Below are 15,951 nucleotides of genomic sequence, written 5' to 3'. Positions count from 1 at the left end.
TTTGCTGGCATGTCAATAAAAAGTCAGGCTGTGATGGGAATAGGTCCATTGAGGGATAACGGGATAGTACCACAGGTAACGATAGAGAGATGGCAGAAATGTTAAATAATGATTTTGTTTTGGCATTATCCAGAGAGTTAGAACAGGTAGGCGTGGCTTTGAATAATGAGATGAGCAATAAGTGCATTTAAAATTGAACAAGGCATGTATCAAATAAACTAAAGAAACTCAAAAAGGATAAAGCTTGTGGTCTGGATGGTTTACATCCATTGAAAGAATCAATGGAACAGTTAGTAGAAGTGTTACTTCACACATTTAGTAGCTCATTAGACAAAAGTGTAGTAACTGAGGACTGGCGGACAGTTTTTATTTAAAAAGGCGGACAGAACATGTCCAGGGAATTGAAGACTCGTCAGCTCAACATCAGTGGTAGGAAAGTAATGGAATCCTTACTACAGCAGAGAATAGAAGAAGATCTATAAATGAGAAATAAAATGGTGAATGGTCAACACGATCTCAAATATTGATTTGACCACCCTCTATATGGGAGGTGAGGGAAGGAGTCATTCATTAAAGGATGGAATTGTCATTTAAATTAGGAAAACAAATTCTCAGAGGAGAGAAGATGCCCTGTCACCTCCCACAGACCAAAGTGGAAATGGGGGCATCAGTAAATTGGCCACCATCCCAGTCTCAGGACATAGTTCCAATATGCCATGGCTATCTCCGCCGCCATGGTAACTGTGTTCTCCTCATTTCCAGGTAAAAATACAACAGGGTTTATTGGTGAACTCAGCAACATCTCTCAACATTCACACCTTTCAAAACGGCTTCTTTTTTCTATAGTATAGGATAAAGCAGGTAACCCATTTTGCATGTTCTCTCGGGAGCACAGAGGGGAGGTGTTCGTGACACAGTGGTCAGTGCAGTGAGGGTCCTCATAGAACCTTTATTGAGAGGAACAGCAAAGGGCGATGCTCGAGGGACTGTGCAACTGTTTTAGGATATGGCAGAGGTTAATGTGCTTGGGTCACAGACTCCCAATCGAAATGGGGTTAGCAGTTATTGTTGTGGTGCGGATGTGTCACACAGGCGGCCAGGTTCTGGGTTATCTGAGGATGCAGCTTTCTGTCAAATCCTGAAATTGCGCAAGTGGACTTTACCTGCCCTGTGATTTAACTTCAGGCCAAATTCTGACCAATAACAGACTGGGGTCTTTCCCCAACCAACTGGACTCATAGACTTATGAAGTGCAGCAATAACGTCAAACTCCGCCACACTCGTCGTGTTGGGGTTTCATGAGGCTGTTGAGATGGGTTATGTAGTGATGTACTCACTATAGATATCAGTCACGTAACTGGTGACTGCTTATTAACATTGGTCACATTCCTGCAGTGGCCAGTTGTACAATTTTGTGTCGTTTATTGGACCTGTTTGCACATCTGTGCACGAGTTACAATGAGGCAGGTGAATTGACAAAGCTGAACTGACAAAACTGCTATATTTCCTACCAATAACTGGTGTGCAATCTATAAGAAGTGTATATACAGTGCGAGGTGCAAAAAAAGTCATTATCCCCCAGCAAGGACTTGTATCAGCAAGCAGCTTTCAGTTACACAAAGCACCATGTCAGTGAGGGACTATGGTGATTTATGGTGATTGTTCCTTTAGGGCAACACAGCAGAGTAAATATCACCTGTCTTGGGGGAACCAATTGGATGGTCACCCTGAGGGGATGGGGGGAGGGAGGGGGGAGGAAGAGTCCTCTCTTAGGCTGGAGACATGTTGAGAACTATCAGCAGCCATGTGGCTTCTGTACAGTTCTTGTTCATACATTTAAAAAAAAAATAATTTAAAAAAAAAAATTTAGTGTACCCAATTAATTTTTTCCAATTAAGGGGCAATTTAGCGTGTTCAATCAACCTACCTTGCACATCTTTGGGTTGTGGGGGTGAAACCCATGCAAACACGGGGAGAATGTGCAAACTCCACACAGACAGTGACCCAGAGTCAGGATCGAACCAGGGACCTCGGTGCTGTGAGGCAACAGGGCTAACCCACTGTGCCACCGTGCTGCCCATTGTTAATACATTTTTTGTGTTCTGGTGGAAGTGCATCGTTACGGGAACTCACAGTTATAGAAAGCACCATGTAAGTGAGGAACTCACATTTATCAAAAGCATCATAAACAATGAGGAACTTGCAGTTATATGCATGCCATGTTAGTGAGTAATAATTTTAGTGAGTATTACTCGCAGTAATACACATACCATAACTGAGTAATGAAATGTTTCATCTGGAAGCACCCGTTGTGTTTTGCTGACAAATGCGCAGCTATGTTATCAGTCCTGTGAGCAGTTTTACCCACGTACTGATCAGAATGTGAAATAGAGGGCAGGATTCTCCGGGAATCGGCGGGGCGGGCAGAAACGGCGCAGTGGAGTGGCGGGAACCACTCCGGCGTCGGGCCGCCCCAAAGATGCGGAATCCTCCGCGCCTTCCGGGGCTAGGCTGGCGTCGGAGTGGTTTGCGCCCCGCCGGCTGGCGTGGAAGGCCTTTGGCGCCACGCCAGCCGGGGCCGAAGGGACTCCGCCGGCTGGCGTGGGTCCGCGCATGCGCGGGAGCATCAGCGACTCGGTGGGCCCCGATCGCAGGCCAGGCCACCGTGGGGGCACCCCCCGGGGCCAGATCGCCCCGTGCCCCCCCCGAGGACCCCGGAGCCTGCCCGCGCCGCCAGGTCCCACCGGTAAGGGACCAACTCCAATTTACGCTAGCGTGACCTGCATAGAACGGGCGGGACTGGTCCGTCGCGGGCTGGAGAATCGCCGGGGGGAGCCCGCCAACTGGTGCGGCGCGATTCCTGCCCCCGCCAAATCTCCGGCACCGGAGAATTCGGCAGCCGGCGGGGGTGAGATTCACGCTGCCCCCGGCGATTCTCCGACCCGGCGGGGGAGACGGAGAATCCCACCCAGGTTTATCTTTTGCAGAATCACTGGAATCAGTCTAGCCCCCCACCCTCTGGTAGATCAGCCAACAGAAAAGATTGAAGTTTAAAACCTGGGGCTAGGACTTCCGGGGGGAAACCATGGAGTGAGCGGTCTTTGCTATGCTATCCAGACAAGGGGGCAGGAGAGGAGCCTGAGGGAGATGCCATACAAAGTGGTGGGAAGGAGTTTTTAGGTACCTGGGGATTCAGGTACCAAGGGACTGGGGTCAGCTTTATAAACCAAATTTGGGCAGGGTGATTGAGCAACTGAAAGGGGACTTCCGTAGGTGGGACGTGTTCCTGCTGATATTGACGGGGGGGGGGATACAGACTGTGAAAATGACAGTCCTCCCGAGATTGCTGTTTGTGTTTCAGTGACTCCCAATCTTCATCCCCAAGGCATGTTTTAGGAAGATGAATGCGGCGATCTCCGGTTTTATATGGGCTGGGAAAGCCCCAAGGGTGAAGAAGGTCCTTCTTGAGTGGGGGCATGGGGCGGGGTGCTTGGCCCTTCCAAACTTTATTAACTAATACTGGGCGGTCAATATTTCGATGGTTAGGAAATGGTGGGGGAGGGGTTGGTGTGGGAGTGAGTGGAGGCGGCATCTTGCAAGGGCACGAGTCTGAAGGCTTTGTTAATGACACCTCTGCCGTTCTCGCCGGCTCGTTACTCCACAAGTCCAGTGGTAGTGGCAGCCCTAAGTGTGGGAGCAATGGACGCAGCACCTGAGACTGGAGGGGGCGTCGGTGTGGTCACCGATTTGTGATAATCACAAGTTCGTTCCGGGGTGCTGGACAGGAGCTTTATGAGATGGCGGCGGGCAGGGATTGAGAGATTTGGGGATCTCTTCATTGAGGAGGGTTTCCCGAGCCTGGAGGAGCTAGAGGAGGAGTTTAAGTTACTGGATGGGAACGGATTCCGGTACCTGCAGATACAGTATTTTGTCCGGAGGCAAGTTCCAAGCTTCCTTCTCCTCCCTCTAAGGGGACTCCAGGATAAGGTGATGTCTAAAACAGGTGTTGGGGAGAGGAAGGTCTCAGAAATATATAAAGAACTGATGGAGTGGGGCGGGGTCCCAATCAGGTAGGTGAAGAGGAAGTGGGAGGAAGAGTTGCAAGTCGGGCTGTGGGGGAAGACCCTGAGGAGAGTCAATGCATCCTTGGCATTGAACAAAGAACAAAGAAAAGTACAGCACAGGAACAGGCCCTTCGGCCCTCCAAGCCTGCGCCAACCATGCTGCCCGTCTAAACTAAAATCTTCTACTTCCGGGGTCCGTATCCCACTATTCCCATCCTATTCATGTATTTGTCTAGATGCCCCTTAAACGTCACTATCGTCCCTGCTTCCACCACCTCCTCCGGCAGCGAGTTCCAGGCACCCACTACCCTCTGTGTAAAAAAAACCTTGTACATCTCCTCTAAACCTTGCCCCTCTCACCTTAAACCTACCTAAAGTCTCTGCCTATCCACTCTGTCTATGCCCCTCATAATTTTGTAGACCTCTATCAGGTCGCCCCTCAACCTCCTTCGTTCCAGTGAGAACAAACCAAGTTTATTCAACCTCTCCTCATAGCTAGTGCCCTCCATACCAGGCAACATCCTGGTAAATCTCTCTGCACCCTCTTTAAAGCCTCCACAACCTTCTGGTAGTGTGGTGACCAGAATTGAACACTATATTCCAAGTGTGCCTAACTAACGGACTTGAGTTGAAATTCGCTGAACGGCGCGTTTAGTGGGGTGTTTCTCAGCGCCTGCAGTGCCGAGAAAGATCCCACCATGCAACGGCCCTTTGCCATTTTTGGGGGGGCCTCGGTGAGGAACTCCCCATCGAGTCTGCACTTTGTCATTTCCTGCACTGCCGAACTCGATTGCAACTTGCCGATCGCCATTTTTAAAGGCAGCTCCAATCTTTCAACCCCACCTCTCAACACCCCACAGTGGCCTCAGGACTCCACTTCTCTCAACTTACCTCTTCCGGGTTCCTCGAAGCCTCCTCACCCCAACACGTATGGACAAGGACCACCATTTCTCCCAGGGCTCGACCCCTGGCATGAGCAACCTGGCACCTGGGTGCCTTTGGACTGCCATGCTACCCATGTGGCAGTACACGGTGCTAGCTTGGCAGCTCCAAGGTGCCCAGGTGCCAGTGGGAATTCCCCATGCCTGACCTCCAGGAGGTCTCCAATGGCCCGGGAGGACCCCTCGGGCGCTGTTAGGATTGGTCCATGTTTCTGTGGAGCAGTACTGAATGGTGTCATGGCGAGGTCTCCCGGGCCTCACAGCACCAGGGATTCGGGTTCAATTCCTGCCTCGGGAGTGGAGTTTGCACTTTTCTCCCCTTCACTGCATGGGTTTGATCCAGGTGCTTCGGTTTCGTCCCATAGTCCAAAGATGTGTTGGTTAGGTGGATTGGCTGTGCTAAATCTCACCATGGTGTCCAAAGATCTGAAAGTTAACTGGGGTTACGGCAGCAGGGCAGGGGAGATTGCCTAGGTAGGGTTCTCTTTCAGAGAGTTGGTGCAGACTTGGTGGGCCGAATGGCCTCCTTCTGCACTGTAGGGGTCCTATGACTTCTACGATGGGATGTTGCCAAAGACATTAATCTAACTATCTGAGTGCATAACCACACTTAATAGTCATTGAAGCAGGAACTGATTCTGGCAACGCTCCACAAATGGTGCTGTGCCATCCATAACCATGGTGGCGAGCAGTTGAGTTTACTCTTTATGCGTTTTTGGTCATTGAGCACAAGTGGTCCCCTTGCTGGAGAAGGCAGCTCTTATCCTGTGTCTATTGACCAGTTGTTGATGCTGCACAGCTCATGGGAGCCATTCAGACAACAGCGCAGCGTTTCCAGGAACTGCAACCAAGCTCCTATTTGGTACCATTATCTTTCCTATTGTCAAGAGATGCTCGATATAACTGGACACACGGTGATCCCCACCACTAAAACTGTAATACACTTACCAAACTGGAATAATATTGCTGACACAATTTTGACTCGTACTGTGGCATTTTCCTTAACAGATGTAACAGATTCCAGTGAAGACAATGTGAGTGCCTCACCACATGAACCTGGCATCAGCCCTGGCAGAGAATCTCAATGTAAAAAGATAGGTTTACCAAGGAGCATGAGCCTAGCAAAGGTTTGTTGGTGCCAGGTGAGAGGCAACATGTTGATGCCGCGCCACTGTAAGATGCAGGCATTCGAGGCTCAGTTTTCACACAGGGTAGTTTAGGAAAACCAATCGGACGTCTTTGCAATAGCTTCTGGAGGGCTGTTCTATCGCTTGGCATTGGTTCTATATTATACCCGAGGGATGTCTTGTCTGCACGGCAATCTGCCATTGAGCATTGGGCAGCCTTGGTGGTATGAGCATGTATTACAGCACATGGTTCAAGAATAGCCCATGTGCAACCCTGTGATTCTGTATCCTCCAGGGAAGGCACAGCCCCTGCCTTGCTGCTGCTTCTGGGTGTTCCAGCTGAAGCTTCTGTACATGGTTCAGTTCTGGAGCAGGAAACTTGGGGCTGGTTTAATGCAGCTGTCCTCACGGATGGTACTTGTGAATAAGCAGGAGAATGGGGTGGCTGAGGGTCACGGTGCCTTTTATTCGTCACATGTGACACGGTACAGTCACTGGAATCTACCTAAAGGTCTTGTTCTGTCAGACTGCAGCATGTCATCCTCCTCGTGACCATTTGTCAATCCCGCTCAGCGTAATTGGACGAGGGAATTTCTCAGCAGGGGGTGGAGCTCATAATGCAGGTGGACATGTCACTGCTGCACTGAGGGAGTGCTTGTGCTGTTGGGAGGTGTTTTACAGGTGCAGCTTCACAGCACGGGCCCGTTCACGGTCTGGGGTCACTGTCTGTGTGGAGTTTGCACGTACTCCCCGTGTCTGTGTGGGTTTCCTCCAGGTGCTCCGGTTTCTCCCCTCAGCCTAAAGATGTGCAGGATTGGCCGTGCTAAATTGCCCCTCAGTATCCAAAAAAAGGTTTGACGGGGTTACGAGGATAGGGTGGAGGCATGGGCTTAAGTAGGTGTCTCTTTCCAAGGGCCGGTGCAGATACGATGGGCCGAATGGCCTCCTTCTGCACTGTAAATTCAATGATTCTATGAGATGTTAAGCCCAGGCTCTGGCTGTCATTCAGCTGGAGGTTAAACAATGCACTCCGGAAGAGGTGGGAATTACCCTAATGTCCTTAAAACAAATCATTCTGTACCATGAAAGAAGGTTAACTGGTCAGTGATCTCCTTACTGTTAGTGCGAGCTTGCTGTGCACAAATTGGCTGCTGCGTTTACCAACAAAGCAGTAGGGCTGTGCTTCAGAGGGAATTCATCAGCTGCGAAGCACTTCCGGCATCCTGTGATGGGAAGTCAGACTTCCATCCCAACACTTCAGATCAAAATATAATGGTCGGGATTCTCCGTCCCTTCACATCGGTGGGATTCTCCGTCCGTTCCCGCCGGTGGGATTCTCCGTCCGTTCCCGCCGGTGGGATTCTCCGTCCGTTCCCGCCGGTGGGATTCTCCGTCCGTTCACGTCGGTGGGATTCTCCGTCCGTTCACGTCGGTGGGATTCTCCGTCCGTTCACACTAGTGGGATTCTCCGTCCGTTCACACCGGCGGGATTCTCCGTCCGTTCACATCGGTGGGATTCTCCGTCCGTTCACACCGGCGGGATTCTCCGTCCGTTCCCGCCGGTGGGATTCTCCGTCCGTTCACATCGGTGGGATTCTCCGTCCGTTCACACTAGTGGGATTCTCCGTCCGTTCACATCGGTGGGATTCTCCGTCCGTTCACACCGGCGGGATTCTCCGTCCGTTCACACCGGCGGGATTCTCCGTCCGTTCCCGCCGGTGGGATTCTCCGTCCGTTCACACTGGTTGGGATTCTCCGTCTGTTCCCGCCGGTGGGATTCTCCGTCCGTTCACACTGGTTGGGATTCTCCATCCGTTCCCGCCGGTGGGATTCTCCGTCCGTTCCCGCCGGTGGGATTCTCCGTCCGTTCACACTGGTTGGGATTCTCCGTCCGTTCCCGCCGGTGGGATTCTCCGTCCGTTCCCGCCGGTGGGATTCTCCGTCCGTTCACACTGGTTGGGATTCTCCGTCCGTTCCCGCCGGTGGGATTCTCCGTCCGTTCACATCAGTGGGATTCTCCGTCCGTTCACGCCGGCGGGATTCTCCGTCCGTTCACGCCGGCGGGATTCTCCGTCCGTTCACACCGGCGGGATTCTCCGTCCGTTCACATCGGTGGGATTCTCCGTCCGTTCCCGCCGGCGGGATTCTCCGTCCGTTCACACCGGCGGGATTCTCCGTCCGTTCACATCGGTGGGATTCTCCGTCTGTTCACATCGGTGGGATTCTCCGTCCGTTCCCGCCGGTGGGATTCTCCGTCCGTTCACATCGGTGGGATTCTCCGTCCGTTCACATCGGTGGGATTCTCCGTCCGTTCCCGCCGGTGGGATTCTCCGTCCGTTCCCGCCGGTGGGATTCTCCGTCCGTTCCCGCCGGTGGGATTCTCCGTCCGTTCCCGCCGGTGGGATTCTCCGTCCGCTCTCGCCGGTGGGATTCTCCGTCCGTTCCCGCCGGTGGGATTCTCCGTCGGTTCACGCCGGCAGGATTCGCCGGTCCCAATGGAGTGACTGGGAGATTCGGCTGAGCACCAGCGGTAGTGGGGCGAACTCATAACGGAGAATCCTGATCCTTCTGTTTTTAAAAAAAACCCCAAAAGTGCCTTAACGTGCAGGCCAGAAATCCAAACTTCCAAGTAGCAGCTTTCTCGTGGTGTCTGATAGGCTAGGGTCAGGGGTCAGCTGCTCAGAGTAATTGTGAACTGGTACAATCATCGACTCTGGCTGTCAATCAGACTGTGGTCATCCAGGAACTTCATCTTCAATACTGATAGAAAACAATGATTTAAATTTGACTGGATTAACAAAAACCATCAGGAGTCCTTGCTCCAATTCCTTTGATATTGGGTCAATTTGATGAATGATGTTCAGTCACTTTGTGAATACAATTTCTCCACCTCCGGAGAAATTGCCATTGGTTGAGATGACGCATCTCTCATTAATTACTCTCTGCACTTAATAGACTCATCAAACTCTTCATAAAAAACAGAGGGCTAAATTCTCCGATTTTGAGACTATGCCCAGAGGATCCATGGCGTTTTACCTGGGAAAAATTGGCGCCACCCCAGCACCGATCGTCCAAATGGTGAGGGGCTAGTCGCTGTGCCATGTAAAAAGCTCGGGCTCCACAAAATAATCGGTTGGAGAATTGCCAAGCCCGTGGCCGCGCATGTGCATGGTGATGACCTGCAGCGGTCGCGCTGTACAACATAGTGCCAGCCGTGCGTGGACCCGACCTGCCAGATGGTGCCCCCCTGGCCACTCCCCACCAATGCCCCCAGCCCTCGCCAAAGCTCCCCCCAGCCAGCAGCACTGTTCCCGTCCGACTGTGGCGGTGCTGGACACAGTCTGCAGCCACCACACCGGGTTCCCGCATGGCTGGGACCAGACGTTCCCCATGCCATCGTGAACTCGGCCCATCGGGGGCGGAGCATCGGGAGAGGGCCTTCAGGTGATGTCCTGAGGCCATCTCAACGGCGTGCGGCGCGCGCTGCGAAGACGCCATTTCGGGAGGGGGCCTGTGTAAAATAGGCCCCAATTCAAAATGGATTTCCCGCCCGATCTCCGATTACAAAATCGGCTTCAGGAAACAGAGAATCTTGCCCAGGATCTTTGAACCTGTCTCTAATTGGGGTCAGAGAGTGGGGAAATGGAACAGCATCCAAGCTTTCAGTTAGGCACTTTACACTCTTCTGGATTCCAAATTGAGTTCAACAACTTCCCTGTCATCCCATTTTGTTTCTATTGCCTTTATATAAGTGCAAATCTTGGGCGAAATTCTCCGACCCCCAGCAGGGTCGGAGAATCGCCTGGGGCCGCCGAAAATCTGGCCCCCGCCGTGGCAGAGATTCTCCGCAACCCGGGAAATGGCGGCGGCAGGAATCCCGCCACTACGATCGGAGAGACCCCTGCGGCGATTCTCCGGCCCGGATGGGCCGAAGTCCCGCCGCTAGGAGGCCTCTCCCGCCGCCAAGGTTTAAAGCACCTCTGGAATGGCGGGATCAGCGACGCGAGCAGGTCCCCGGGGTCCTGGGGGGGCGGGGGGCGATCGAACCCCGGGGGGTGCCCCCACGGTGGCCTGGCCCGTGATCGGGGCCCCCCGCTCAGACTCCGGGCCAGTGCCCTGGGTGCACTATTTTCCTCCGCGTCCGCCACGGCCTCCGCCATGGCGGAAGCGGAAGAGAACCCCACATCGCACATGCGCCGGCAGTGACGTCAGCGGCCAGCTGCTGCTGACGTCACTGTCGGCGCATGTGCCGACCGGCGAAAGCCTTTCGGCCAGCCCCGCTGCCGGGGGCGCCGGTTTTTTGCGCCAGTCTTCTGGTACAAACCGCTCCGGAGGCCCTTTGGGGAGGCCCGACCCCTGAGTGGTTGGCGCTACTCCCCTACGCCGGCACCCTCCGTCACGCCGGGTAGGGGAGAATGCCACCCCTTAATCTTGCTCTTTTTCACTATTTTTGCTTACGGACTAATCATTATTCTACCATTCACACCCAAAGTATACAAATCTTTTGATTCTTTAATACAACCATTGCCACCCTTTGGTCTTTTGTACTGTGAAGTTGTTTGTCATTTAATCTCCTCAGCCCTCTACCCTGTCCCAGATCTCCCCATTAGCTCTCCCTTCCCCCTCCCACTTTCAAGGGGATGAAACCCATCACATTCCTTCAGCTCTGAACAACGGCCCTTGATCTGAAACGTTAATTCTGCTTCTCTCTCCACAGATGCTGCCAGACCTACTGGGCATTTTCAGCATTTTCTGTTTTTATTGATAATAGTTTCATATCTAATAAGAATTTCTACAGTTGTAGCACCTGAGTCAGTCCCTGTGGTATGAATCTGTCCGCGATGATGCGATGAATTCCATTCTCTCTGACGAACATTATATCAGACCGACATTGACCTGGGATGCAATGGGTGCGTTGGCACCAGGGAACCAAACTGCCCCCCCCCCACGTTTGGCAATCTGATTTAGAGCAACCATGAAATAGCTGGTATGGGGAAATATTAAGTGCTATCCTGATAGAGGGCAGTTTGGGAGACAGCAGAGTAAATTTTATACTGCTGCGCCATCCTTGAGCACATAGTCCTTGGCCATGACTTTCCGCAAACCCCCTCACCGCGTCTGGTGGATTTCCTGGTGGCAGAGGCGGCACGCCATTGGCTGCCGCCGGGATCTTCCGGTCCCCCTAGAGCCAATGATCATTTGCGTTGCTCGCCGTCCATGCCACCAGGTAGCCCGTCATTGGGGACTGGGGGGAAAATCACCTTTGGCACAACCGGAGGACCCTGTTGGCGAGAAGTGCCAGAAAATCCTACCCAGCTATGGCCCCACTGGGTTCTGAAATACTCATGAAGTTGAGGAACTTTCTTTTAAGGGTGTGAGGCTGACTGTACTTATCGTTATAATCGTTGTTCATTGGATTTTCGTAAGAGGGCGTTAGGATAGATTTCCCACAACATATGGAGCGATTTAATCACACCGCCAGTTACAAAAAAACGGCAGAAATTAATTGAGCAGTTTCAAAAGAAGCCTTCCATTATCACCTTCCTGTTGTGTGTATGGTCTAACGAGAATGGGCAGAGAGAAGCTGCTCCATATACAACGTGCTGCATCCGCAAGTAGGGCTTACACACGACCTACAGTTAATGTCGGATGTCATCAGTTTAGCTGAAAGCTAACATTGATACACTGAGCCAGGAAGCTCTGGGTTCAAACCTCACTCACAGGATCAAACATATTATCCAGGCTCTCACTCCAGTGCAGTCCTACAGGAGTGTTGCACTGTCAGAGGTGCTGTCTTTTGAATACAATATTAAACAAGTCCCATCTGCCCTCTCGTATGGATATAAAAGATTCTACAGCAGTATTTGTAGACGAGCAGGGGGCAGTTCTCCTGATATCCTGGTCAGTATTTATTCCTTAACCGACATCACTCAAAGAGGTCACTATCTCGTTGAAGTTTGTGGAACTTTGCTGCGCTCCCGTGTTTTCCTACATTACAATAGTAATTGCACGTTAACAACATCTCATTGGCTGTATATTCTGGGGATGTGAAGTGTGATACACAAATGTAAATTCTTTCATGTTATTGACCTGTACTCTGAGGCTTTCCTGCAAAGATTGTGATTTTCTGCCAGTCTATTGAAGGACTTGGACTTATTCACTGGCCTTTTGTCCAGCATCGCAATTCCAAAGAGTGCTCACTTCTTATGAACTCTGCAGCACCCAGCGATGGGGTGTTGGTCTATGCTGGCGAATCTGTACATTGTGAGTTGTCCATCTCAGTCCTGTCAACATGGCTGATTATCAAGTGGAGATCAAGTAGTGTCCATAGGAACCAAAAGCAATGGCCTCCAGGGCCAGTCATTCCACTGAACCTTTAGCTCCTGCTGTTTTAGTAAGAGCCCATTCACTTGAAATAAACCCTGTCGTGTTGCATTGCCTTACTTCAGCTGGAGGGCAAACTGTGGTGAATCCCAGGTCTCCCTGGATGCCCTATAACTGGGGCAGGCTCTGATTTGGAGTTCGGAGGCATGTGATGAGGAAAATTTACCGAGCATTAAAGGCGGACTGGCAATGGGTGTTGGGACACATGGAGCCCCCGTCCACACCCAATGTTACTGCTGTAAAGGCACAGAGAGGGCCTGAATACATTTGAACCCTGTACAGGAGGGGCCTGCAAATGCGAGTAAGCGAGGAAGCCCGGACATCCACAAATTACTACTTCACAAGGGGCTTCCCGATTGGGAGAGATTTACAGTATCTCCAATCTTATTTCGCAGAAAAATGGAACATGTATATAAAAGAAACAGAAGACATCAATATTCTAAGGGAGTGTGTACAGATCCTGTTCAACAGCAGATACGGTGAGTCACTGTTTCCAGGTATTGATCGAGTTAAGTATGCATTCCACAAAATGCTTATAGCTCAAGCTGACTGAAAGTGATGGCAATGGGACCGAGAAAACAGCCATCGCAACTTCATGTGGACGTCAAGACTGTTGAATGTCAATCTAGACAGCTTGAGATTCTCAATAATTTTGCATTGTTTGGGGTCTGGTCTGTTTGAGAACATAGTTGTTTAAGGCCTTGATTTGTAACGACCCGACAGCTATCCGGGAAAATCTGAGGTGCATCTGATGGATCCCAAGTTACAACTTTCCCTTACTCACGTACAGTCATGTTCCTTTTTGCAGACGCAGCAGGTGCTGTGATCTGAGTTTGCACAGCTGCCAGTAATTGTGCCAGGAATTAACTCCGATTCTGCTAATCCCACCAGAGTGAATGGAAACAGAAAATAAGACTGAGCAATGATACGTTGTGGGAGGTGCTGGCAATTGGGCCCAAATTCGACCCATACTCCCTGTAAAACCCCTTAAACAAGAGCATGAATTACCATGGTCCTCTCTGAACACATGATAAATACCCTTTTCGACTCTGCACATCAGAAATATTCCATCTGTTCATAGTTGCATAAGCATTTTTAAAAAATCACTCTGTATTCCTTATAATGTAAATCCATCTTCTTTGCACTAAGAATAGGGAGACCACCTTGATGCAAGGTGGGCAGCATATTAGAGTAACTGTCTTGAAATTTGTACATTGTGCCTTTGAGAAAATAAAATTAGAAAGCTTCCCTCTAAATTATCTTTGATTCCATTGCATTTTATTGTCCGGCCCTTGAATTTAATCTGCCCAGCTGCAGAATCCCAGCAGATTGGCACAAGATTGGCGGAATCTGACTCACTCCACCATCAGCTTGGGTTAAAATAGTTTCAGGATAGTTTTAACTAGCTCCTTCCCCAATGGGCTTTGGTGAGTTAAGGCACAGGGGTTTATCAGGTCTGGTTTCTCAGTCCTGAGAATATGTTGATGAATGAGAGAAAGTCCATACCCAATTCCCAAACCAATCTTGTTGTTTGTTTCTGACAGTGAGTTATTTTGCAAATAGCTGCACACATAGGAGGCGCTTTTCCTGTAGTTAACTGTGTCAGGTGAGATGTCTTAGAGAAATACTTGTCGTTGCAACATTTTGCAAGTATAGCATTGTGCTACATTCAACATGTTGAATAATAGAAACATACATAGAAAGTAGAAGCAGGAATAGTCCCTTCAAGCCTGCTCTGCCATTAATTATGATCATGGGTACTCATCATATTCAGTACCCTGATCCCTTTAGCCCCAAGAGCTACACCTAATTCCTTCTTGAAATCACACAACTTGCAGGCCTCAACTACTTTTTCTGATTTGTGAATTCCATAGATTCACCCTGTGGTAGTGAATTCTACAGATTCAGCACTCTCTGGGTGAAGAAATTTCTGCTCACCTCAGTCCGAAAAGGATTACCCCTTATCCTCAAACTATGACCCCTGGTTCTAGACTCCTCCACCATCGGGAACATTCTTTCTGAATCTACCCTGTCTAATCCTGTCAAAGTTTCCTAAACACCAATGAATATAATCCTAACCGATTTAGTCTCTCCTTATTTGACAGTCCCGCCATCCCAGGAATCAGCCTGATAAACCTTTGCTGCGCGCCTTCCTCGGATATGGATACCAAAACCGCACATAATACTCCAGGTGTGGTCTCACGAATGCCCTATACATTTGCAGTAAAACATCCCTATTCCTATGCTCAAATCCTCTCACTATGAAGGCCAACATACCTTTACTGCCTGCTGTGCCTGCGCGCTTACTTTCAGTGACTGGAGCACGAGGACACCACGGTCTCGCTGTGTATCCAGCTCTCCCAATTTACACCCGTTCGAATAATAATCTGCCTTCCTATTTTTGCTCCCGAAGTGGATAACCTCACATTTACCCAGATTATACTACATCTGCCATGCATACGCCCACTCACTCAGCTTGTCCAAATCAGGTTGAAGCATCTTTGCATCCTCCTCACAGCTCACCCTCCCACCCAACTTTGTACAATGGCAAATTTGGAGATAACACCACTTCCCCTTAATTTAATGGATTCCGCATTCCTCCGACACCAAATTCAATACTTCCAGGTGTCGGTCGTTGTGGTGATATGATTTGCATAGCTGTCTGCCATTGGTGCAGAACACTGGCTTACCATTGGCCCTGGTTGGTCATGTGCTTCTCGACCGATTGGTTGAGACCAGTCATGTGACAGCTCTCCGATTGGTCGAGAGGCTGAGTTAACCACGCCTCCATAAATAGTCGGAACGCCCGGTGGTCGTCCATTTTATTGTAGAAAACCGTAGGGCTACGTTCTAGCTTATTAAAGCCTAACTTTTGTATAGCAACTCATCTCTCGTGCAATTGATGGCTCATCGGTCGTCGTTGAAGTTACAAAGCAAATTTTTTTTTAAACATTGACCTGGAGCCTGCAATTTGACAGTTATGCACTCTGCTTGACATCAACAGTCTGTGTGTGTGTGCAGCTACAATGACTGGAATCTATTCAGTTGGAGCAGTGCTCTTAAAGGGACCAGTCAAATTTCCCAGCCAAGTGCCAAGGGAGATCTAACAGCAACTACAGAACATTTCAGTTATGCAGAACTTACCGCCCTCTCTCATTGCTGTTTTATTCATTCCTCCCCTACCAGCCCCCTCCACAGAACCCAACTGAGATTAGAACCATTAATTCAATTGTATCTGGGAGAGTTGTGGCTAAGTGATGAAATGCACTCAACGGGTTGGATTCTCTGCCCCCCCCCAGCCGTGTGTTTCTCAGTGGCGCACCGTTCTCTGGTGGCGGGAGTCTCTACTCCCATCACTTGTCAATGGGATTTTCCAATGAAGCCACCCCATGCCACCAGGAAACTCATGGGCGGGACTGCGCTGCCATTGAGAAT

At 50.3% G+C, this 15,951-nt stretch overlaps 1 protein-coding gene across 9 annotated transcripts in view; it reads left to right on the top strand.

Moving 5' to 3' along the window:
* Positions 1-15,951, top strand: part of gtf2ird1 (GTF2I repeat domain containing 1) — a 237,864-nt gene that overhangs the window by 102,326 nt on the left and 119,587 nt on the right. For all 9 annotated transcript variants that reach the window (XR_005462554.1, XM_038813774.1, XM_038813778.1 and 6 more), the window contains one exon: positions 12,912-12,995. Coding sequence is in view for 8 of the 9 variants with exons in the window: in XM_038813774.1 (XP_038669702.1) it covers positions 12,912-12,995 (84 nt within the window). In the remaining variant the exon portion in view is untranslated. The remainder of the gene's footprint in view (positions 1-12,911; positions 12,996-15,951) is intronic.

Source organism: Scyliorhinus canicula, chromosome 12 (assembly GCF_902713615.1).
Source record: "Scyliorhinus canicula chromosome 12, sScyCan1.1, whole genome shotgun sequence".
Classification (NCBI taxonomy): domain Eukaryota; kingdom Metazoa; phylum Chordata; class Chondrichthyes; order Carcharhiniformes; family Scyliorhinidae; genus Scyliorhinus; species Scyliorhinus canicula.
Note: the sequence above shows the minus strand (reverse complement) of the source record. Positions and strands in the feature narration are given on the sequence as shown.